The sequence below is a fragment of the Etheostoma spectabile genome, chromosome 24, assembly GCF_008692095.1.
Source record: "Etheostoma spectabile isolate EspeVRDwgs_2016 chromosome 24, UIUC_Espe_1.0, whole genome shotgun sequence".
Lineage (NCBI taxonomy): Eukaryota > Metazoa > Chordata > Actinopteri > Perciformes > Percidae > Etheostoma > Etheostoma spectabile.
This window is the reverse complement of record NC_045756.1, coordinates 12,893,052-12,919,206: the sequence shown is the minus strand read 5'-3', so window position 1 is coordinate 12,919,206 and position 26,155 is coordinate 12,893,052. Positions and strand designations below refer to the sequence as shown.

General features: G+C 42.1%; 1 protein-coding gene across 2 annotated transcripts; it reads left to right on the top strand.

Annotated features, from left to right (window-relative positions):
• The first annotated feature begins 898 nt into the window (after positions 1-898).
• LOC116673748 (DNA-binding protein SATB2) lies at positions 899-25,655 on the top strand. 2 transcript variants are annotated; one of them, XM_032505991.1, is made up of 12 exons: positions 899-1,099; positions 9,453-9,692; positions 12,387-12,572; positions 15,360-15,486; positions 17,192-17,315; positions 18,273-18,375; positions 19,699-19,749; positions 20,035-20,555; positions 20,649-20,861; positions 20,966-21,142; positions 22,813-23,004; positions 24,890-25,655. In XM_032505991.1, the coding sequence occupies exons 2-12, from the start codon at positions 9,497-9,499 to the stop codon at positions 25,511-25,513; spliced, it is 2,514 nt and encodes an 837-aa protein (XP_032361882.1). In that variant the 5' UTR covers positions 899-1,099; positions 9,453-9,496; the 3' UTR covers positions 25,514-25,655. The 2 variants fall into 2 exon arrangements, with proteins under 2 accessions (XP_032361882.1, XP_032361883.1); XM_032505992.1 differs by having other exon boundaries at positions 20,987-21,142; positions 24,890-25,654.
• The last annotated feature ends 500 nt before the right edge of the window (positions 25,656-26,155 follow it).

Below are 26,155 nucleotides of genomic sequence, written 5' to 3'. Positions count from 1 at the left end.
CCAACTGATCTGGTCTTATTCATTCAATCAACCTTTATTTATAAAGGGGGCTTCGACGAGCGCAGTTAGCTGCCTTCTCCACGGCGTCCATTTGCATGGAACAATAGATACAGAATAGAATAGATAAGGATAGCAAAAGGATAAATCCTGCAACATTCCATCTGATATAAAGAAGGAAACAAAGACCAACAAGGATCACTCTAAATACACATTGTGCAACATTTATTAAAGAAAAGAGAAAACAAGCAAACAGTGGCGTCTTCTCCAGGGTTAAGCTCAGCAGTCCAAGGAAGAATGGACATTTATAACAACGTGTGTCCCCGAAACCTCTCTAAGGGACAATATGTTCACCTTCTCCACCAGTAGGACTCAGACAATCAGCTTCTCTATTATATCTATTCTGATTATTTATAACTTTTTAAGCCCCGTGTGTGTCTCTTTTGTGTATCTATGTTAGAAGTGTGACATGGTTACAATGATAAACTTCTGACATCTTCTCCCTCCCAACTTATTCTCCTCCTGTTCTCTTCCATCACGACATGTGGGAAATGAATTATCCTTTCTAAATCTGTGATCACATTATTTATTTAGTGCACGGCTTTCTAGAATAAAGAGGTAGCTCTTTTTTTTTTCTTCTTTTTTTTTTTTTACCCACGCGCTGCATAACTTCTGCTCAGCTTTGTCCTTTTTTTTTACTTTTTAAACTCCATGTTTTCTGCGGGAGAGCTTTAAATATTACAGATTATCATTTAAAGACAGCAAAGACATGTCACGATTGTTTCATGCGTGTCAATCTGTCTTCAGGGTTTCCCTCCCTAACCCCATCTCCTCCCTCCCTCCCTTCCTCCCTCCCTCCCTCTCTCTCTCCCTCTCCCTCTCTCCCTCTACATGTGTCATTTTACTGCTCTTTACTCAGTAGGCAGCAGCAGTCTGTCCTCATCCCTCCTTGTCTTTATATCTCCTTTGCTCGTTATGCCGGTGGGCTGTTTGTGACACAAAAGGGAAACGTTGGGAAACTCCTATTGTCTCAGGCTGGATTCTCTCGTCTACACCAATGGATGGAGTTTATTCCCCTGCAAGCACAGTGACTTCTTAAAAAGTGAGTGAGCATTTACTGAAAAGTTCTTCGCGCTGTAACAACTGATGGAAAACAGTTGATGATGCAAACACGCCTGACCTCAAGTAATATAAGTTGTATGGGACATTACACATGCAACGTGAGACTAATTTGTCATGTCAAAATGCATATTTGTACGTAACTACATGTAATGCTTTAACACTACATGTAAAGTAGCAGTTGATCTTGGTTGGTGGAAGCATTTGGTTTTATTATAACTCAGTCCTACCTTTAAGATAACCACATGGGACGCTGACCATACAAATATTCTTTTGTCATTATGTGACAAAAATAGATTTTCATAGTTTTACTACAAAGACAGAGCTGTCACTTTTAGTGAGATGTAGCCATGGCTTTAATGTGTGTTTATAATGGTGAAAATAATCCCAAGTTGTTGCATTATCCAATATTTAGCACACATACTGTACATTCAATGGGGAGCATTAAAGTCAAGCTTCTTTAGACATGAGAAGCTTTGGATTACTTCCTTTTTTATTTCATCAAATTTAAGATGATTATATTTTCGTAACTTGTTAACAGATTAAAATAGCTGATGGCCTTTTTTTCTCATAAAATAGAATTTCTCTAATTCTCCTAAAGCACTGAGATTGCAACTTTTAAAGTGTTGTTGTTTTGCTTTACTAAAAGATTTTTTATGTGGTTTTTAAATATCTGAAAAACACTGTGGAGCGCGCACACACACACACACACACACACACACACACACACACACACACATATATATATATATATATATATATATATATATATATATATATATATATATATATATATATATATATATATATGCCTACAATATGCCATGACATGTTTTCCTTGTGCTTCATGTTAACTTGAAAACATTAGCCACATGTTTTTTGTTTTTCATACAGCACTTTTAGAGCTTTGGCATGTTGCAATAGAAATGGCATGTTGTCAAGTTTCACATTGTGAGGAAAATGTTGAGTTTGCTAACTGGTACATAGAGAAATGACCCAATATGTTACTGCATGTAGCCTAGGATGTAGAAAAAATATTTTTTTAAAAAGTTGAAAGATAAGAAGAACTGATGAAAAGTTTTTTTTTTTAAATAACATTAGGCTATTTATTGTTTTAACTGGAGTTGAGGGAAAATATATTCACTATCAATTAAATGATTTCCCTATCACTAACATTTTTTATTTCAATTAAAAAACAGCTATTAAAACATAAAGACACTTCCTAATGCTAATGCATAGACTGTAAATGATAGTAAAACATTTTAAAGTTGGGAAGTTGGTTACAGTCCTGTAAGTGTGTTATCCTCACGCGACACCACAAGCCAAACTCAATTTAAAGTTCCTTGGAAGTGTGCATTCTTTAAAACGACATATTGTTCATTTGGCAAGCGACCAATCATCAATTATTTAAATATCCTTCAGTTTATCTGTCCCTTTGCACAGCTGTAGCTAATGCAGTTAACAATTAGCAGTAGCCTAACATAGGCTAGCTAAAACGTCTAATGTGCTATTGAGGATTAACAATAAGAGACTGTTTTGTCAGCGCTGTTGTTGTGTTAGTGCTCATTGACATACATTGGTCAATAGCGGTTCATTTGGCACACCTGAATCGAACGGCGCCATTATTAGCTTAATTTTATTAGCTGCAGCTGCGTTTACCTGCTGTGACACGTCAGGCGAGAAGCTAGCGGCTAATACATCCGTACCGTTAATGCTGCCGGGGGCGCGACAGTCAAGCAGCCTAGCTAACGGTTCTAAAAGTTGAGACCCAACAACAATAAAGTAAGTCATCATTTGACATGCATGCCGAATTTATCAGTAGGTCCTAGAGATTTAGTAAGCAACAACAATAGGTGTTTATTTGCTGGTAATGAGTAATAAATAAAGAACAAATTCTTTTTTGAGTGGTTTTTGAACGGAATTCGTTGCAAATACGCATTAGACCAAGTAGGGACTTTGTCACTGAAACAAGTTGATACCTCACAGAGCCGTTAAGATAATAAAAAAAAAATGCACATTTTAGAAACAGAATTTGACTTATTAATGTTATGTGATTTCCTACTATGATATTATAGGCCTTATCGAAGAATGTGCTATATTTAATTACGTTAAGGCTGGTCTCTTGCAAGTAAATTAAAAACATGCTGATGATACTGACAATTAACATTATTCCCACAGTCTCATACATAGCCCACAAAAATGTATATATTTTACTTAATACAAGCAGTAAAAACAAAAAAACAAAGTCTCAAAATAAAGACTAATAAATACCTTTTTTTTAGATAGGTCCCTGATATATAATGTACAATGTGAATTTATATTTCTTCTATATTCACATTCAGGTATGTGAAGGCCTGATGTAAAACCTAAATGTAACCAAATATTTCATCTCTTATTAACCGTGATTAAATTAAACATTAGTTTTGATGATGATGTTGTCGTTTGACCCAAATACAGATGTGTGGTATTTTATTGTCAAAAGTAGAGTTTCTTTCCCCAGGGTTTCACATGATGAATAAGGTTTATGGTCAGGTGAATAATTGATAGTTAATGTGCTGGTTTTAATGTACCTGCATGATCTGAGAGCCCGAGCAGGATCTGGTGACTGCATTGTGAGCAAAGTTTTCTTCCGCTTCTGCTATAAAATATGCTTTTATTGCGTAACTTTGCATTTGCAGTTAGTACATACGAGTTACGAGTTAATCAGCTACAAATCGAAGCAGTTTAGCACAAGTATGTGGAGTTTGACTGTAGGAAGAGCTCACTGGGAGGCGGATTGAGCGGCTTTAAAGGTGCCTCGTGGAGTTTTCTTGTAAACAAAAGTTCCGTTTACGTCTCGTCTTACTCACCAGAACTCACTGCGTGTATCTTTTGAGATCTAACACATGTGATGAACGATTTTTCCTCCTCATAAAACACTTACAAAGCTGATTTCGGTGCACAAGACAAACAAAACAAGGACCCAGAGATTTGACCTCCTTGTTGTTATTTTACATGCTTTTATGACGTGTCACCAGACCCCAATTAGACTCTGGTAAAATTCCGCCGGTCCTATTGTAACTGTAACCTGCGTCAAGGACCTTGTGAACCCTCTCAAGGGCTCTTACGGTGTCATCAGACTCCGGTTTAGTGTCCCTACATGGAGAATTCACAGTTGATTGAATTACAGTGAACACCTTTAAATGCCGTTAAAGGCCCTTGAAGCTCTCTTAAAGACACTCGAGAGACCCCTTAAATTAGAACCTGCCTAAATGAATCCAGTATTCTGCAGCAAGCTGAGGTTTTCGATGTGTTTCTGTGTGATTTGTCAGTTGGAGGCTACTGAGTGTGACTGTACATTTGGCCTCCATGTGTGCTAGTAAAGTGTGTGTTGGGAGTGTGTGGTCTCTTGGCTGTACACCGTCTGAATGTGTCTCTTGAAGTGGTTTCATGTGTGTGAACGAGTGAGCGAAAGACACTTTTAAAGCATAACAAGGCCTTTTTTTTAAAATTCTACTGATGATATTAAAAGTATTTATAGTAGCCTAGTAAATAACTATTTTCTGCATGGCATTAAAATAAATTGTTAAATTTTAACTCGCCTTCATAATGCTCAAATGAAGGCAAAAGTCCAGGTATGAAGTCAAAGAAATACAGTGTTTGAGGAATAAAAGCCAGAGAACTAATTAGAAAATTATAAATTAATTCACTAAAGAAAAGAGACATAACCACAGTGGGCTCAGGTGCATTTATTTAGCCCTTTATTACACACCAGCCACAAAAAAGGATATGCATTCTGTACAAACTTGCCTTGATTCACGACTGTAGCTAAATGGATCTCATTCATACAGAAATGATGCTGGGATAAAATAAAGAAATGAACGGCAAAATCGTAGACTTACTGTGATCAAGGGATAGGTTCACTTTACAAATTAAAACCCGCAGCCTCTTCAAATATGAATATATGTACAGAAGAATGAGTGCAATGACGTGCTTTTAATGTTTTTCTCTGTACTTGAGCACATTGGATTTCAAATGAAACCCTCATTTTATTGTCATACCTTCTTGCAGATGGATAGAATTCTAGGGGACCAGATTCTATAGGAGTCCTCATTTTTGAAACGTGGCTGCATACAGTAGGACTTTCTAACGGGGGTCATGTCACAGTAAGGAAAGCAGGTGTAAATGATTACAATAATAATGAGTGATTTTCCCTTCCATAAGTTCCAGTACCCATACTACTATCCTATTTAGTATGCCAAAAAATACCAGGGTGTCCTACTGCATCCGGTCACATTACCCATTACCCATACTACTATACTATTTAGTACACCAAAAAATACCAGGATGTGCTACTGCATCCGGTCACATTTTCCAGTATGTGCTTTTATGGCTATTCTGACCCATAATCCTTTGTGCAGCATATCTGAGCAAGATGGTCAAAGTTCAAGGCGCAATGTTATGAAGTCCCAATTGTATTCAAATTGCATGCAGCAGTGTGTACTTTGTAAGGGCAGCTGCTGTCTATCCTAAAAGGATGAGATTTGGAATTCAGCCACCGGGTCTGTTTGAAGTCCCATACATACAACATACTAACATATTATTCATTCATAAGTATGATGTACAATTTAGTATGTAGTGCGTCCCAGTTGCATACAGTAAAAGGAGGATTTTGTGTATGTGAGAAATATGTGAATGCATACTACACGAGTTAGAATTTCTGAGTATCAGATGTGAGCTTACTGGATATAGTCAACTGCCCCAAAATGCATTGTTTTTTTTTTGACTGTCCAATGGTGAATTTGCTAGGCAGACAGTTTAAATAATTTACCATTAGATAAAGTAACTACAAGTGGTGGCGAGTGACGTTAAGAGGACAAACACAGGAGCCCATCTACAGTATATCATGTACTGTAGAAAACCTTTAATACTGAATTATTTAATTTTGATCTAAAATAAAACTGGAAAATATTACACTGATTTACATTTGTGTAAATTACATTCGGGATAAACTCTTGTCATTCAACAGCACTAACTTGATATCTTCTCAGCCACCTTCACATTCTTTTTTCAGAATGATCCACTGTTCGGCCCTTAACTCCTGGGCTTCCATGGCTATATATTTAGGATCATTGTCATGCTGTACTGTGCTTATGTTGAGAAACTGAAAGTCCTATAAATCTCTTTAAGGCTGAAAGTGATCAAGCTCAGATCCAATGTGCTGCCATAGAGAGACAAACACACATTTTCTATTACTGTATTTAGGCCTACTGCTCGTACACATGCCTGATTTGACCACAACCGTCTTTTTAGTTTTTCCTCCACATTTTATGTCTCCTCATTAATGACTTAAACCGGTTGGAGAGAGAGCGAGAGAGACCCAGTTTTGTATAGTCTATGGGCTAAACTAGGCTAGACCTGTGTTGAGCTCAGTTATAGCATAGTTTCGTAGTCATTGTTTGGGTTGATTTGAGAAAATGACTGATGGAGCATTTAGTTGTTTTTCGTCCCTGGAGTGAAAATGAGTCCCACCATGGGGAAATGAATTTGGTTTTGGTGGCCTGAAGAATGCTCAGCAATCATTAAATCTGTTGTATGATCAAAAGGATTAATGGGTAAATCAGCGAAGGCAGTGTGGGAGGGACAGCTGCACCCAGAGGGACAGAGACCAGCAGCAGTACTGACATGGTGGTCTTTGAGAAATAAAACCGGCTTTTTAACGGTATATTGTAGAAACACATAGTGGCTGTCATGGGTCTGTTTTGTAAAGGGATGTTTTGGATTTGATTGTCAGGTTATAGGTAAAGTACTACCTACAACAGTACTGGTCCAGTGAACCGCAGCCTAGCGCTCAACTCATGGTTTAGTTCAGTGCTGGGGTTTCTGGGGTTCCTGCTCGGCTTAACGTTTCCCGGGACACAATCACATATGAAGTGTCATTCATAGATGGATGGATGGATGGATGGATGGATGGATGGATGTGGACCCGCGGCCACTGCAACAAGGACTGATCCTCTGCACATGGGGTGCACGCTCCAATAGGCGAGTCACCCAGGTGCCCCACATATGAAGTATCTCGTTCGTGGTGTAAGGAATCCTTCTCCTTGTTGCTGCACTTGGGACTGCTAAAAAGGAGAAGTTGCCATTGGTCTCCAACATGGTAGCTACAGGGTAGAGGACGCACAGGGACTGTCCCTGCGTTCCAATATCCATCCACACCACCATACTATGTTGTACACCATCTTTGTGACTGATATCAACACTATGCGAGTTGCTCTTAACAAATATGAGTCTGAGTGCACATTTTGAAATGCATGCACTGTATTTCATATTCTCTCTCTCTCTCTCTCTCTCTCTCTCTCTCTCTCTCTCTCTCCTCTCTCTCTCTCTCTCTCTAACAAGGTGAGCACCGTTCTATGCTGTGATTTCATTTTTTTTTTTTTTGTCTTGTTTGTGTTGGATGGGCTTTTTTTTCATGTGTGCTTTATTATAATCATGTGTCTCTTCTGGGTTCAGATTTATGTGTTTCTGCTGGCTTAACCGGTCCCACCAGTGGAAACCACACAGTATAAGGAAAAACACAAAGCAGAGAGAGCAGACATACTGTGCAGAGTTTATTTAGCCATGCATGATGCTGCAGGTTTTGGGTATCCTGTTCAAATATATATATTTTGAGGCTTTACTGACTTCTGCATGTTTTCTGTCAATAAACCAGTGCCTAGAAACCTTTTTATAGTTTAGAAACCACATGGAGACCTGAGATGTAAACATTTCAGTTTTTAAATGTTTAATGCCTACACTTCTGGTTTACGAGCCTCAGCAGATTACAGTATATGAGTGCTGTGTCATTTACAGTTAAAGCGCCTATAAAAATGTTTGGATCTGTTGTGATCTCATGTGACAATGTCAGCATTTAGAGGCAAAGTTTGACATCTTGGAAAATAGACTTATTCACTTTCTTGCAAAGAGTTAGATGGGAAGATAGATACCAATATTGTATCCATTTGCTAAATATGAAGCCAGGAGACCGCTTAGCTTAGCATAGACACTGGAAACAGGGCAAACAAATAGACTGGCTCTGTCTGCCAGTGGGACACAGAATAATCCACCTACCAGCACATATAAGATTAATTATCTAACAAATGATATGTTGTTTAATCCGTACAAAAACCTAAGTGTAAAAATGGAAAGTTGTGGATTGACGGTGGCTGTTTGTTAGAACTAGTGCCCAATGACTTCCTGTAGTCTCTGCTGACTGAGTCCAGTCCTGTCCTGCTGCGTCACTTCATGGAGTGATCTGAAGAGCCATGGAATATTATTGTTAATATTGTGACCTGTATTAATGATGTACTCTGTCTTTTCCTTTTGTTCAAAGTCAAAGCTTAACCCATATCCATTGTTCTTTAAGATAGTCTACTCACTTTAAGTCATCTTGGTAGCTCATTATTTCTTTACTATGAATATTAAAGCCTCATAGATCAGCACATCAAAGTCAAATGGCTCTGCATAAAACATACAATATAAACTATATGTATGATTTAACATACAGTACATAGTTAATGTTAATACCACTTGTATCATCAGGTACGTTGATGGTAAATATTATATTTTTTACATTAGTTTTGTGTAGCTCTATGTTCTTACCTACATAATACAGAGTGCATTGTCCCAGTGTTCCTTGCACTCCCTCACGGCTGTCATTGTAACGTATCATTTACTCCGATGTGTGTAAACAGAGAATAATATACTTGTCTGTATTTAGTCTGAGTGAACGCCACTTGTTGACCTGTGATTCGTCCCAGATGCCTCTGACTCGCTGTCTGTTGTGGTCGTCCCCGCCTCTCTTGAATGTGAATAACAAAGAAGTGTGTTTGCCGAATCAGCCGGGGAGGAATTGAACAAAGCGACCAGTTGTTGATGAAGCAGTCTGTAATAATGGCTTTTCACTGTAAACATGTATAAAAGATGATGTACTTGATATCCAGTGTGTAGGTGTATGAAGGCCATTTCAGCTTGTTTTTGTTTTATCAGAGTTGGGAAAGAGTAACTGGTACTGGATAATAACTGCATAACTCATCCTCCTTACCCCTCTCAAACGCAATGGGATCATGGTCAGTGAAGTCAGTTTTCTTTTATGTAGGCTTAGTCAAACAATCACATCCATACTCACAATTAGGATCTGACATCAAAAACCTAACGGATACTAAATTATGTGGATTGAAGCCAAGGCTTTTTGAACATGTACAACTTTTTTTTTTTTTTTTTTGTGTTCACGCCAAAAACCTTGTCCTATGCTCCGTGCGACCTGACTGTATTTCTTGTTGAGCACTGAACCAAGTCCTTGTGTTTCCTCCCAGCTTCACACTCAGTGCCGGGTGCTTTTCCTGGAGTTTTCCGGGTGATGGAGCAGCGTGGAGGTGCAGGCGGGGGAACGGAGAGCCCCAGTCTTCGGGACAGCACCAGCCCAGAGGAGAGAGGAGGGGAGAGCCCTGCCTCCAGTGGCCCCCCGCCGTGCAAGTTGAGCCTCCTGGAGGTCAACGGCAGCCCAGCAGCCCCGCGGACCAGACACAACGGCACACCGCTGAGGCGACTAGGAGGTGCAGCATTAACACAGAAATGCACGTGCTTGCTTAAATACATGTGTTCAGTCATTTATCCGGACTGAAGCTCCTGAAACACACAGTGGTGTGGAAATAGCGATTTATGCATGGAAATTAATTTTAAATAAAAACATTTAGCTCCAACACCTAAAACGATGCACTCACTTTACACTTGCTTAAAATTCCTAGGAATAAGTCCAGTACAAAAATAAGTAGTTAGAACAACTGCTTCATAAGATAAAACAAGTGCTATACTTCCTGTTGAAACCCAAAACATCACTTTACATAGGGAAGCATACAAATTCTACATTCAACTATATTAGCAACACTTTGAATTGGAGCAATAATAGAAGTGATGACCTGTACTATTCAAAATAAGTCTCCCCTTAACCACACAAGATTTGACTTGATTGATGTAGCAGAGATACAGGCAGAATGCAGGTACCAATAGTGGGGGAGAGGAACCTCCACGCTTTAAGGCCTGGATTAAGTCCACGCTGACGTAATATACTCAATAATACTCCTCTGTGTTCCTTTCCCACTTTATCACAGAGGCCTCTTTCAGTCTGCTATTCATTTAATTGTATCTGTTCTGTTTGAAAATGTACCCATCACAATTTCCCAGAGCCCAAGGTGAGTCTTTACATTTCTGGGGTTGTCTTTACAAAATCCAAAGATACTGCAATCAAAGAAAATCCTTCCTTTTAAGAAGCCAGAGGCGCAAAATGTTTGCTTTTTGGCTTGATTGGGGACTCATACAATTTGACTGTTGAAATTGTTGTTGGGAAGAGAAAAGTGAGGACATGCAACAAAGGTCCCCAGCCAGAAACAACCGGTTGTTCATTGTATAACTTTTTTTTTTTTTGTAATTTTTTTTTGGGGGGCATTTTTAGTCCTTTATTTTCATAGGACAGATACATAAATGAAAGGGCATTGAGAGGGGGGAATGACATGCACCAAAGGGCCACAGGTCCGAGTCGAACCCACGGCCGCTGCAGGCCACTAACAAATCCATACTTTTGAGATGATATGTCTGGATTAGTATGCTTCAACCCAAGTGTGAACTTGAACTTCTCTTTCAAACACAACTACTTTTGTCACTTTTTACATGCGCAAATGAGCGCAGCGCTGCAAATGCCTCTGACGGCCGATGGGCTTTGGCCTTCTTTTGCTTGTTGGGGGCGCGCTACAATGTTAGCATAAAGATCTGTAATTGTATTGATGCTGAAGTTTTGGCCCAAGGCACCAAGAATGAAGTCTACCATCCATGTGGATGATGTCGGTGTCTACTGTCTGTGGGTTGGTTGGCCACACACACACACACACACACACACACACACACACACACACACACACACACACACACACACACACACATAATCGGTTGCCTCCCTCCACCCTTCCACTGAGTGGTTGGCTTATTGGTCAATAGCGTGCCTGATGCTGCCTTGGTTTGGCTCCGGCTGATGTGTCTGGATTGATAGCTTGTTAATTAGCAGTTCCTGCGGGACAGATCAGTGGACTGGATGGGTGTGAATGATTCCAGGAGGAGCTCTCTGGACTTGCCCTATAACGAGTCTAGACCAACGCACTGGAATCAGATCCACCGCTGGAGTTACGGCATCACTCTTGAGTGCTAAATAATATAGGCATTATGTCCAGCAAGGCTCTGAGAGCTCTTCTGGAAACAAGACTTATTCAATGTGTGGCGCAAACAAGAATAAAGCCTTAAATAAAGACTTACATTCACACTGGCAGCTGGCCAGTTCAACCAGTCCTCCTCTGAGACCACCACACAGCTACACTGCTGCAAACACCAACGCATGATGTCACCCAGCAGGCAGACATTTGTTGAACTGTTGCTGTCATCTTTGGTATTTGTAGGAATCCCTTTCCCACAGATCATGTTCAAAATGCTAAAACATGGATGACAAAAAGAAGCTGAAAAATCCCCCCCCAAAAAAGTTCCTCCCAGCCAGATTTGAATACAAATTCACAGAGGGAAAATGTAGAGGCGGACATATTTATTCATTGCAAAACAGTTTAGATGCTCTGTAGTTATTCTGTGCCTTGCTTATGAGCATGGTAACAGTGAAATGATTAAAAGAATCCTGCCACACTTTCCAAACTGATTCAGAGATGTAAATGGGGAGCTTTCCAGTCACAAGGCTAGTTTCTGACCTGCAGACCCCCACCATGGCATAGAAAGGCCATGGATGGAATAACTGTGTTATCCCCACTTCATATGAACAATTTACTGATTTTTGGATTTCAAATTTGCGGATTTATTGAACTCTTATTTTATATGTGAAACCTCTGCTTTTTTTGTTCAACTACTTCGACTATCCAACTTCTAGATCATGATGATGCGGCTTTCAAGAACTGCTGTAAATACAGCTATCTGTGTGTACCGTTTCCAGATGTCATGTTGAATTTAGAGGGATTTATTTCATACAGTTTGCACCTAGAAATGCTTGACCAAAGTGGGCAATCTTGTCATCGATTTATCTAAAACTGTGCAAAGTCTATTTTGGATGAGGAAAAAACCCATGTATGAAGCATATGCATCCGGGTAAAACACTTAAGCCACCTTCACTTTCTGGAAAGAGAACAGTCTACACGCACACACACACAGACACACGGCCTGTCCAAACTTTTCCTCTGTTGACAGTCTCTCTGTCTGTCTGCCAGGTTTGATGATCCCAGTCTACTGTGTGGTGGAGCATGCGGACGTGGGCGTAGCTGGTGACTGTGAGGGGCACGGCGACCGTCACGCTGAGTTTGTGTTGGTTCATAAGGATGTCCTCTTCACGCAGCTGGTAGAGACGGCACTGGTCGCTCTGGGATACTCGCACAGCTCAGCTGTACAGGCAAGTGGTAAGTTATGTAGTATGGTGAGCCATACTATAGCAAAAGAATGGGCTGCACTTATACTGACATGGACTAGTTTTAAAAGAAGATCCTGTTTGGAAATGATAGCATAAGGCAATGAATAGCAGTCAAAATGCAACCCTGTCCGACAAGTCAAATATGACAATTGTGCATTTTTAAAACATAACACAGCTAGTGAACATGTTTGTCCAATGATGTAATTTTGTTGGTGTGGTGTCTTTGGCTCCCTTCCTCTTCTTGAATTTCAAGAAAATTGCAAAGTCTTTGTCTGAAAATGTAAAATCAATAACTTTTATTCCCCAAAAGAAATCTGTCTGCTAATGGCAACTTTGATTAGAAATGATTTAAATCATTGCTCCCATAAGAAGATATTAAGGACGTGTTAAAAGGCACATTGCTTGATTGACAGCCAGGGTGTTTCCCACTTCCTGCTTAGCTCCACCCTGGCGTCCACCACTTTGACAAAATGTCTATTTCCTGGCACCAAGATCAGGGCGAGCAGTGAACCCAAATCTGAGCCTCAGTGGTGTCGCATCGCTGTTTTTGTGCAGGTCCCAGTTCTGACAACTAGAAATGGAAAGAACTAAAATGTGTTTTAATCTCAGTTGTTGACAAACTTGAAGCCTCTGTACATCACATCTGGGAAACGCAGGAATTCTAAACCTTTTTCATTATTACATTGCTAATGGGAAACATCTCCTGCTTCAGTCTTTCTTTGGTAATTGATGAGAAATTAATTATTTCCAGCAGCTGTTTAATAGCGTATAAGTGGTTTCCAGATGGGTGGGGTTTGCCATATGAGTACAAGAGTGAACGCGCAGTACCGAAATGTTCAGACGCTCACAGAAAAAGTATTTACCAAGAAGGTATTCCAAAGATAAATCTGTCTGCTTGCTCTAACACTTATCTCCTGATGGGATGCACTTCACTCACCTGGCAGCATGGAGGTCAAACCAAACACTGAGTCTGTATATGTGCCACGCCAATCATCACACCAGATCAAAACAAGAAGGCAGACAACATCCAGTCAACGATGAAACAACAACCCCCCCCACACCCACACACACACACACACACACAGAGCGAGAGAGAGAACAGTTTGAGATTCCTGGTGTGTCCCGTAAACACAGGGCACTCTAACCAAGTGGCCGACGCCCTGCGACCCCCCCTCGCCTCTACCAAATGGCTAGGTTTTGTTCTGAGAAATCAGCCTTTTCTTTTCAAATAAATAATTTTTGGCTGGAGTCATGCATATTTTCCCCAGTGTGGTCACAACCAAAATTATACAGAGTCTCTTCTATTTTCTTCTGCCATTGAATTGCGTCTTGCATAACTTTGGCTGGACAAGTATTTTTAAACTCTTAACTGGCACAGGGGTTTTTCTTTAATTAACTTGAACATTATGGCTAATTAAAAAGCAGCTATGTCTTGTTTAGGGTTTACTGTTCTGGATTTAACACGGGATTAGATGAATTGCTGAGCAAAAAAAAAAAAAAATCCCTAATTTTAACTTCAGGCGATGTTTTGGGAAGCATTCACTGATATTACTCAATTACAAATAACCATTTACCGTATTTTTAGGCTTGCACACCACGAGAGGTTCCCAGAAACAACCCAAACATTATTTTAAGAAACTATCTCTCTCTGAACCAAATTATTTTGAACATGTTTAAAATACACACAGCATGTGAAGTTAATTATTAGTTTCAGTCATTACTTGCTCTGACGTGGGCAGTTTGCTCCAATGCTGAGGCACAATGTTGTTTTGACATTTATTTTTGTTTCAGTACATTTCATTTAGTACATTTTTGCACCATTTCTATATTTGGGTAATATTAGCATTTTTGTACTGCAAAATATTGTTACTTTGACCAACATGTATATAGATACTGATATGTCTTTGAGTTAAAATCCGCAAATAATATCTACTATATTGTCAGGTTTCTAGATAGGAGTGGGGGTCGGTGGGTAAAATGAGATTTAATCTGCACTGACAACATAATTTTTGAGTCCTGTAATCTAATATATCTGAGGTCAGGACGAGTTTTTAAAATGTAAAAGTAGATCTGTAAACTCATATCAGTAACCGGTTGATGACATGTCAAAGTATTAATCATTTCTAAAGCAAAGTCAGCGGCAGGACACATAATAACTGCCAGTTATGAGAAGAAATATTGTGCTGTAAGACAGGAGAACAATGACCTCAGTGTTTATTCAGTGTATCAACATCTCATTCACAGCGTGCTTCAGTCTTTAATGTTGAGCTGATTTTACATTTCTCCTCTGATTAATCAACTGTGGAGTCCCAAGAGAACAGCCTTTGTTCTTTTGCCCCCATCACCACCATCCTCATGCAATGAAGAGACGCGCACACGCACACACACACACACACACACACACACACACACACACTCCACTGCCAGGCTAAGGCCAGGCAGGGTCTGTGTTTGATTTAGCAGATCTTAACGCGATTAGGCCTGTTTAGATTTGCACTTCCAGTCAGTTGTTAGAAAGCCAGGGGAATGTTGAACCCAGGATGATGCTTGAAGACTAAGAGGGTCATCTGTTCAACTCTGCTCCCCAACACACACAACACAACACAACACAAAACAGCGGTTTGATTTACGTCAATAAGAAAAACGCAAATACATGGAAACTAGATGTCTATCGGCCTAATGGAATATACTTATTTTAAATCAAGACGTTTAAACCGACAACGAACACATGCTTTATTTCTGTATTCGTTGTCCTCCATTTGTTTGTGTCCTGCAGGCATCATTAAAGTGGGCCGTTGGAAGCCGATGCCCATCCACTACCTAACGGACGCTCCGGAGGCAACAGTGGCGGACATGCTGCTAGACGTTTACCACATGGTTACACTGCGGATCATACTGCACAGGTCAGCATGTGTAGCATGCTTATCACACATGCATTAGGTTCAAATCATGTGGGAGTCAAAAGTCAAAGAAAGTCACCCAAAATGGTTAAGTATCCCTTTTAATCTCATCTGGAAAAACTATCACAATGTGTACTAGACAAGGCTGGAAAAAGCTCCCGCTTTTTTGCATGAGCATTGGTTTTGGTTTAGCATTGGTTTTGTTTGTTTGTGTAGATTTGTTAATGACTTTGCAGTAATGAAGCTGCCATGTGTGATGGAACTTGATGGTGACCGGGTATATACACTGCACACAGGGCAGGAGGTTGGGGGGGGGGGGGGGTCTACAGGGACCTAGTCTTGCATTGGCAGATCTATCCCCACAGCGCCGTGGAGTAAGGTCTGGCTGCACCACAGATACATTCTGCAGTAGAAGGAGGAAAAAAAACACTCTGGGTTGTTTGCATTCCTTGAAAACCAATCCAAATCTTCTGCTCTACACGATGGATCTGCAAAATATTCTCGGGAAGGAACTTGTTTTGGTGGACCATTTTTACCCTGCAAAAGAAAAAGCCACATAAAATATTAAATGAAGTTAGCTGTTCACACAATACAGCAACATAAGCTATTTAAATTAGCTGGACACATGGTTGAACATAATTAGCTCTCACCAGTTTATAGCCGTGTGTGTTCGACCACAGCAATCCCGCCAATCTTCACAATCATTCACCAGAAAAAACAGTCCTAGCAGTCCTGTCTTGTTGCACAACCTAAATTTTCTGTGGCATTATCAGCTTGCAGCTTGCTAGCTTAAAATTTGTTGTTTCCCATGGCAAAGGGATTTTGAGAATGGCAACCCACCGAGAGCAGACGGTGAGGAGCCAAACCTAACGATGACTGGTCAGGCCTTGTCCTGGAGATGTACCCCCGGTGATCCAGACTAACAGAGACCCAACAACAAATCTGTACAGGGCCACCAAGCAGCATAATAAAAATACGTTACTTTAAAGTGTAAGTTGTGTAACTGTGTCAATTCTGAAGGAAAGTCTGATGCAGCAAGTTCAGCTTGCTGTAATGTCAGTTTGGTAACTGGCAGACACAAAAGGAAAGGATCGCATTAGAAGAGAAAAAAGTAAGAGCAACAAACAATGAGAACTGGTGACTTTTACAACATGAAAAGCTCTGAACAGGGACCAAAGACTTCTAAGTGACTGATAACAGACATCACTTACTGCTTCTTTGAATATCAAATATCAATATCCGCTACGTCCACCTATACTCCGCTATGCCACGCTACACCCTGTAACGCCCTGCAGTGCCCTGGTATGACATGAACTATACGACTAGCATTTGTAGTCACTGTTCCATTATCTTTACAGTGACAGTGTGTTATTGCACTGTTCATCACACCCCCGACCGACACCGCCCACCAAGAGCCTGGTCTGGCCCAGGTGTCTTCCTAAAAGAAGTTTTTCCCCTCCACTGTCCCACTGTTTGCTTGCTCTCGGGGGATTTTCTAGAATTGTTTGGTCTTTGTAAATTATAGATTGTGGTCTAGACCTACTCTATCTGTAAAGTGTCTTGAGATAACGTTTATGTTTTGTTTGAGACTATAAATACAATTAAATAAATAAACTGTATTGTACTGAGTACAGCAGGTTGACCAATGTTAAAGCCTCTGCTTTAAGTGAATGAAAGTTTAACTCGGTGTATAACAACTGGTGTGCAGCTTTGCCCGGCTGGAGGAGCTGCCGTCAGAGCAGTGGACCCACGCCACGGTGAGGAACGCCCTCAGAGAGCTGCTCAGAGAGACCAACCAGAGCACGCTGGCCAAGGACTGTCCTCTCTCCCAGGTATGTTCTAACGGCACCACGGCTACCGTAAATAAAGTCTCCAGTGTGGAGTTCAGTGGAATAAAGTCTATATTCATAATTTAAAAAATGGTTGACCTCACATGTAAGGAGATTTTAGTTTTAAATTAATTTTTCCAGAGATAAATGTTTATCTGGGTGAGATATACACACACACACCCCTGAAATGCTGCTAAGTATTTTCTCAAAAGGTGGTTTCATCATCAACTCACCACACACTTAGTGCACTGTGTAATCTCCTCTCTCTCTCCTCTCTCTCTTTCCTCTCTCTCTCTCTCTCTCCTCTCTCTCTCTCTCTCTCCTCTCTCTCCTCTCTCTCTCTCTCTCTCTCTCTCTCTCTCTCTCTCTCTCTCTCTCTCTCTCTCTCTCTCTCTCTCTCTCTCTCTCTCTCTCTAACACACACACACACGTATTGATACCATCCCATGGGAAAATATGCAAACACGCACACCTCAATTACCCTGCTCACACACACCCTGCAGTCTTGAGAGCGTGTCATTTCGACTTGTGATTTATACACAGGACTTAGTCATGATGTAATTAGTGATTAGGGGAAGTGTGTGGGTGGTGTGTGTTTGCAGCCTGACTCATGTGAGTTTTAATCCTTAGTGTTTCCCATGTTGAGCTACACATGTAGGCTCGTGTGCATCTACTGCTCTGTAGACGTGACCCCAGTGCATGCTGGGAAAGGAGTGAAGGAAGAATTTGAACAAATCTGCCGTTAGTCAGCTGCTTGAGATTTCTCATTTCTGAAACAAAAATCCTAACACTTCACACAGGCTTTTCCTCGTGAATCATTTGAAGAAAAAAATGTATTGTGTGTCCCATCCAAAGAATAATCAATGAATATGTGTCGCAGATTGTTGTTGCTGCTACCTGTCTACTTTTGTCTAAGTAATGGTGTTTTTGTCCATTTCTCTGCGTCCCTTTTTCTGTCAGAGTATGATCTCAGCGATACTGAACACTTCCTACTACAGTAACGTCTCCACCTCTAAATGCCAGGAGTTTGGTCGCTGGTACAAGAGGTACAAACGCATCAAAGGTAACCCTTCCATCTCTCGTTCATCTACTTTCAAACACTGAGCCCTGAAGCAGCTGTGTACACATGAAGAAAACAAAGTGCCGTTGATTTTCCTCGTATGAAATGTACGTTATGGCACAAAGTGAAAGAATTAATAAATTGGTGACCACAGCTGAACAGAAATCTATAAAATTCAAACACATACACGCATAGATGAAAAACTCTGTGCTGTCCTATTGCAATCAGACTAATGTGGCGCATGCAAACAAATTTTCACAGTAATCTGGCTCCTTGTGTGCATATAATTGCAGTCTGTCACAGGTGTTGCTTCACTTCGATGGTTAATGTTCTCAGTAACTCCCCTGTTAAGTGTCTGTCTATCTTTGTCTTTTATTGGCACTCGTCCTCCATTAAGTTCTCCCACCTTGTTAAAAACGTTTCACACAGTTTCAATGACCAACTGTTCAGCTGTTTATGCTTTATTTGCCCCATGTCGCTTTGGAGAAGTCATAAAGGTGGAGACTGTCAGAGCTGACACTCACTGCTAATCATAACGCCACTTAATGTGACGCACCTGCCTGGCAGCCTTTTGTTTTTGTGATGTTAGTTGCTTTAAATGTGATGCTTTTTGATGAAGGTTTCCCATTCTTCTGTGCACCCCCTGTATGTGTGCGTCAGCCCGCGTGTCTCTAATCTGCTGCTTGAGACGTCTGTCACTGACAGCTCTCAATAGGAAGGAACTGTCACACATGGTTTGCATTAATGTCACCCTTAATACACATGACAAGACTTAAATGCTCTTAACTCCTAATGGAAAACAGCAGCAACCCCCAACACACAGACACACACACACACACACACACACACACACACACACACACACACACTCCTCACCAGAAACCCAGGCATAAGAGTTCATCTAACACTTATTCTCTCTCTCCATCTCACACACACACACACACACACTGGGAAGGTAAAAATCTGAAGCCCTGCCAAACCTCACTCACAGAACTTTTATTCCCTTAATAACCTAAAATGTGACTCTAAACCAAAACCCAGCAGAAGCCTAATAAGAAGCAGATTTATGTGGAGACGAGCAGAGAGGCCCTTAAGATCCAGGAGAATGGAAAAGTTCAGTGCAGTGCTAAAGAGGAAACACTCTTGATCCTAATGTGGAGAAAGTGAGTGAGAGTAGGACTTCAGAGTCCTACAATAAAAACTTTGTGATTTTGAGATCGTCCTCTGAACCATTAGACCAACATGTGCTGTAAAACAAAAAGAGATCATTAGAAAGGATTTCTACGGCGCAGTCCTAATTTTGTGTGTGTGTCCGTCTCCCCTCAGGTGAATACATTGAGAAGATGTGGTCAGCACAGGACAAATCAGATATTAAAGGTATGTTCATCTCTTATTGATTTATTTCTTTTTACTTTCTAGTGACAAAATACACCTCGAGGTGGCCATTGGGGCTTCAGTGACTAAAGAAATTAGAAATAGAAATTGGTAGACTGCAACAGCATTTAAAAACTTAGTGGCCCAATTTGCATGAGCATGTACCATGGCACCAGACTAGATTAGTTAGGTTTAGTGCTTGTTGAGGTTCATGATTTTAGATTTGGGTTAGGAGACAAAGTGTGTGTGTGTGTGTGTGTGTGTGTGTGTGTGTGTGTGTACACACAGTGGAGAGGGATTTGGACTTGAGCGTCCTCAACCAGCGTCCCCCCTCTCTCCTGCCCTCCCCCACTCATATGGGCAACCTAGGCAGCCCTGGAGCTCTGTCCATCAAGGGTGGCCTCGGGGACTCTCAGACCTCCACCCAGCCTCAGTGTCTGCCTCAGCACGCCAGCCAGCACCACCCCGGTGCACCGCTGCGTCCCCAGGGTCCACCTCTGCTGGGCCACGGTGGGCTCCTGTCCCCTCAGCTCGTCCGTCAGCAGCTCGCCATGGCCCACCTCATCAACCAGCAGCTGGCCGTCAGCCGCCTGCTCGCACACCAGCACCCACAGGGAGTCAGCCAGCAGTTTCTCCACCACCCGCCCATCTCACGGACCTGCAAGGGCCCCGGGGCCGCTACAGAGCACGGCCTCAACTGTTCAGGGGCCGAAGTCTCCTCCGCCATTTACCAGCAAGTCAGGAACGAGCTGAAGAGGGCCAGCATTTCTCAGGCGGTGTTCGCCCGTGTGGCTTTCAACCGCACACAGGTAAACTGAAATGAAGTCACTGTTTACTAGAGATGGTGCAATAACGTTTACGTTAGCTCACCCTTGTGTTTGTCTGTGTGTGTCTGTGTGTAGGGACTGCTGTCAGAGATCCTTCGTAAGGAGGAAGATCCTCGCTCGGCCTCACAGTCGCTGCTCGTCAACCTGAAGGCCATGCAGAACTTCCTCAACCTGCCAGAGGGCGAGCGAGACCGCATCTACCAGGAGGAGAGAGAGCGGAGCACTAACTCCAACCACAATCTCCCCACCAACCATATCTCCAGCAGCAACCCACACAGAACCCCACAGGTACACGCACACACTCACGGGACCTGACACCTGGGACCATGGAACTGTGTGTAATTGGGCTAAACTGTTAGATTTGTTTTGTCATGCTCGCTGTTTCATTTCAGTTTCCGTGTCCTACTCAGCAGCAGACAAAGTGCATCATGCCTGCTGCTGAGCTGCCGTTGAAGTTGGACTCGCTGGTGAACATCTCGTCAGGCATCTATGATGAGATCCAGCAGGAGATGAAGAGGGCGAAGGTCTCCCAGGCTCTGTTTGCCAAAGTGGCTGCCAATAAAAGTCAGGTCAGTCCTAAAGAAACAAGTATTTTCTTTAAAGTTCTCATGACATGGTGCTCTTTGGATGCTTTTATATAGGCCTTAGTGGTCTCCTAATACTGTATCTGAAGTCTTTTTCGCAAAATTCAGCCTTGGTGCAGAATTCCAGCCACTAGAGCCAGTCCCACAATGAGCTCTCTATGTGCCATTTCTGAGTCTGTAGCTATTGGGGGGGCGGGGGGGGCAAGGTGGAGGCTGGGGGTGTGACCTTGACCAACTGCCACTTTGCTCGTTTGAAAGCCAGGATGTCTCTCTCTCATGGGTGGGCCCAATTCTCTGGGTGGGAAAAGCAGAGAAAGGGGCGGTAACCTTGCCCCTTATGACCTCATAGGAGCAAGAAAGCCTAAACCTTTATTCAGAATGGATGTAACACATCTTTCCAAAAAAGTCCACAAAGTTCCACTGTTCAGGGTCTTATTGACATGCTGAATGAGCGTTTGATTTCGAGCTGGGTTGATGTTTGAAGGAGTTGATGAGGGTTAACATGTAGGTGTGTGTGTGTGTGTGGGCGTGTGTGTGGGTGTGTTGGGGATCTGATAACACCCTGTGGCAAGCCATCATGTCTCCGTCCTCAGATAAACAATGCGGGCAATGGAAGGCAAGATCAAAGTTGAGTCTGCACTGGAGAGAGAGAGAGAGGAGGAGACAAAGAGTGGAAGACCATGTTTAAAAAAAACGGTTTAATGCCTTCTCCTTTATTTGTTTTTTACCAAACTCCATTTTACAAATTGTGACCTACACAGACAGACAGACAGGGTCTGAGAGCAAGTGTGTAGTGATGTATGAGGGATGCTAAAACGTCCGGATTGAAAAGAAGTAAATGGACTGAAACTGAACGAGGGGTGAGGTAGGAAACACAGTGGAGAAGGAGGAACAGAAGGATGCAAGACGGAGGAAAAGGGAGACAAGACGATGGAGGGATGATCGCATTATTACCATTAATTTCCAGGCTGAAGGCTGCGCATAAACAACAGCTGGTGGCAGATCCTGGGTCAGCCTAGCAGAGATAATCTAATCTTCACACACACACACACACACTTGCAGATTCTCATTCCTACCCTCAGACTTTTTCCTCCTGTCCTCTCAGGGAACAACGTCTGTTCTATTCAAACACAATAAAATTTAGAATTTGAATATATATACTCCTAAAGAGTCGACTCTTGCGACTCAAATCATTTTAGGGATTAGCATTAATCCTGAAAAAACAACTCTGATCAATGTTTATACCCTGTTTGTTTTTTTTAAACCAAATATAGTGATTAAAAAAAAAATGGAAGGCTGTATCAACAGAACCAAAACATGTGCTGAGTAGATATGTGAGCATGTGCAACACTTTGCTGATTTTAGAAGAACATATTGTCAGCAAACACAGCAAAATGACATATGCCCAGCAGTGATGGAAACCACACGCAGCCTGGCAGTCTGCTCCAAACATACACCGGACAAACAACAATCACATGCATCAAGTCGAGCATGAGCTTTTCAAATACTCCCTGCTTACAGGACAAAAGCACAAAAACAAAATCTGCCGCAGAAAAAGCTCCCTTAAACAAAACCAGAATCCAGAAGAGCTCGGAACAACAATGCCATTTTTCATTTAATCAGCATATATTGAATAACGCCCAAATCTCCCCCAGGGCTGGCTGTGTGAGCTGCTCAGGTGGAAAGAGAGCCCGAGCCCTGAGAACCGCACACTGTGGGAGAACCTGTGCACCATCAGGAGGTTCCTGGCGTTGGCGCCGGCCGATAGAGATCAAGTCTACGAAGAAGAGTCGAGGCAGCAGCACAGCGAGCGGCTCCACACCGTCCTGCACATCCCAGACCAGCAGGTACAGACAGCCAGGAGCCAGGGTTATAATCTATAATTTATAATCTTTTTTTTGTCCCACTACATTTTCAGATGTAGTTAATCAATTATTTTTAGTTCATATTTCTTTTAAAGCAATCAGGGAATTCATCTATGGTCATTTTGAAGATTTAAAAAAGAGCAAATTCTGTGTGAAAAGCTGATTTTAATAAAAAAAAATACACAACCCCTCTCAGCCACGCTGCAGCCATGTGCAAGCAGAAGACACAGATTGTTTTTACTAGCGAGAAAATGTACACGCCAGCGTGTGATTTCTTGATGTGCCGTTTCCAAAACGTTTCCTCCGTCTATCTCCGTTTGTCTGCTCCCAGCACCTGCTCCTCTCAGCAGCCCTCCTCTTTGTCATATTTGTGTCCCATAAGTCATTGAAAATAGAAGTGGTAAATGACCAGCCCACACATTTCCTGCTAAACACTCCTTCATCCCACCCTCTCCCCAAAACCAAAATGCTCTCCAGTCTGGCCCTAACCTCAATATTATTCAGAACATTCCCTGTAATTATTGATGCTGAGAAAAAGGAATTGCCATTATCTTTATTTAGGTCCTTTAATTTTGATGGACCACAGATTTATGGGGCTGGATTCCTGTGTTTGGGTGTGCGGGCCACCCCACCCTGTTAACAAGCTCTAGTAGTGGTTGTTTGTGTGATGAATTTGGGAGTTTAGCGTGCATGTTTGCGGGTGATGGAAGCTGGTCAGTGACACTTCCCCTTGTACTACATTTCCCTTAACGTAGCTGCATGAGAACTGGGAGAGGAGCGGAGGGGTTCACTTATCACTATGGTGACTAAGGAGTTAAAGGAGTTTCATCACGAGGCATGTTCACGTAGATGTGATGTATACTTTTGCCTTCAACCCGTACAGTGGAATGACTCTGCAGCAATCAGGGCTGGGTATCGTTCAAAAATGTTCAATGTCAATAATGTGGCTTCTCTACTGGTTACTAAACAATACTTTTTTCAATACGAATTTTATGAAACGGTACACATTACATCACTAATGCTTTATTTAATTTTCAGCTCCTACTACGTGAGCCCCGTCTCTGTGCGTAACAGACTTTTTCCTGTCTCTCTCTGTGACGTGTAACATTAGACAGCCAATCACAAGCATCAGATCTAGGTGGAAGCATGCTGCGTGCTTATTGGCTCACTGACTCTGAGATTTACTCCCTAGGCATTCAATTGGGTGTAAAATGGCAAGGCATTTTTCCAATAGTTTAGAGTGCTTAAAAAGCATTTTTGTACCAAGCCCTAGCAGCAATAAATGTGTTTGCACTCACACAGTGCCGACCTAAGAAATATTTACACAAATACCATTTTATAACATTACTAAAAAGATAAAGAAAAATGATTCTGAGCTCTGTTTTAAAATGATCTTTGCTATCTGCAGATGTTAAAACGTTCAGCATCTGTTTGCTATATTTCCTGTTTTAAATCGTGCAAACAAGTACAAAATATTAGAAAATAGATTTTCTACTCATCTGAGGTCCCTGTGGCGGCCCCGAGTGATCGTTTAGCTTGTTATTCATCAAGTCGGCCATGCCACATGCATTTTAAAACATCCCAATAAATGTCTGACAAACAAGACCGTTACCAGGGAGACGAACAACTTCCACCAACCTCTGACGTGCGTCCAGTGTTGCCAACTTAATGGTGACTAGGGACAAATTAAGCAACTTCAGACCATCAGGGGAAAGTGAGACATATTAAATTGTTTGACAGGGATGGGTGTGGGGGGGGAGGGGGGCCTTAGGTCTAAGTTCCATACCCATTGGTAATCTTTAAAATACTTAGTAACATCTTTACACACACAAAAACTCTTCATTCCTTCATGTTCTTTTCCTTACAGGTCCTCCACAGACAGCCTCCCCCCCCTCTGACCACTCCATCTCCCATTCACGAAGACCCAAAGCCCATCCCGCTGCTGGTCTTGCATGGCTCAGAGGAGCGTGGCATGAGTCCCACCCCCGGAGGAGGCGGACCGAGGAAGGCCCGCTCACGGACGCGGATTTCCCTCGAGGCTCTTGGAATCCTGCAGAGCTTCATCGGTGATGTGGGGCTCTACCCCGACCAGGAGGCCATCCACACCCTGGCAGCCCAGCTGGATCTACCCAAGCACACAATAGTCAAGTTCTTCCAGAACCAGCGCTACAACGTCAAGCACCACAGCCTGGTCAGAGAGCCCGTCCCCGGGGAGGACGACCGGGATAGCTCGAGTCCCAGTGAGGGGGGCGTCTGTGCGGGGGAGAGTCGAGGGGACGAGGAGGGCCTCTCTGTGTCTGAGGAGTCGAGCGAGGACGGGAGAGGATCAGCGAAGGGGTTCAGAACAAAGGGAGAAGACGGAGGGGAAGAAAGAGATGTGGAGATGGAGAAGGAAGATGGGGATGATGGGAAAGCCTCAGGGCCAGCGACTTCCTCCCTGTCGCCCTACAGCAGCCTGGACAGCCCCCCCTCCGCAGAGCAGCAGAGATAACAGCAGCGAAGCCAGAACTGAGGAAAACATTCAATGAACACAAAGGACACCATCAAACTGTGAAGCCAACACACAGATGACCTGTGAATAAACACACACACACACACACACACACACACAAACACACACACACACACACACACACACACACACACACACACACACACACACACACACACACACACACCACACACACACACACACACACACACACACACCACACACACACCACACACACACACACACACATTTATGCCCTTTACCTGAGCTGATGATCAGAGCTCGTTAATATCTGAAGAACTTTATTTAAAGCAAGGTTTGACTTAAAAAGGGATCCGACGGTACTACCACTACGTTCAAATACTGCCAGTATTTCTGGTTTGATGCTGCACGTAAAGAAACATTTCCTCCTAAACAATCAGTGTTTCACCTAGTTTTTTTTTTTTTGTTCTTTTCTAAGGGATAGAAATGCATTTTAAGCAGCATTAGATCAACACTGCACAATGCTGAAAAACAACAAATTCCTTGAGTTGGGTTCAAAATAAAAATTAAACAACAAATAAAAAAATCTCAGAACACCTCTGTAGGCTATAGAAGTGACTGTAAAATGTTCTTAAACTACTCCAGCAGCACAATCCATTT

Excerpts from the sequence above, each read along its gene's own strand:
- LOC116673748 (XM_032505991.1), top strand. The coding sequence starts at position 9,497 with ATGGAGCAGCGTGGAGGTGCAGGCGGGGGAACGGAGAGCCCCAGTCTT. Across the intron at positions 20,556-20,648 it reads TGGCTTTCAACCGCACACAG|GGACTGCTGTCAGAGATCCT; the intron begins GTAAACTGAAAT and ends GTCTGTGTGTAG. Across the intron at positions 21,143-22,812 it reads TGGCTGCCAATAAAAGTCAG|GGCTGGCTGTGTGAGCTGCT; the intron begins GTCAGTCCTAAA and ends AATCTCCCCCAG.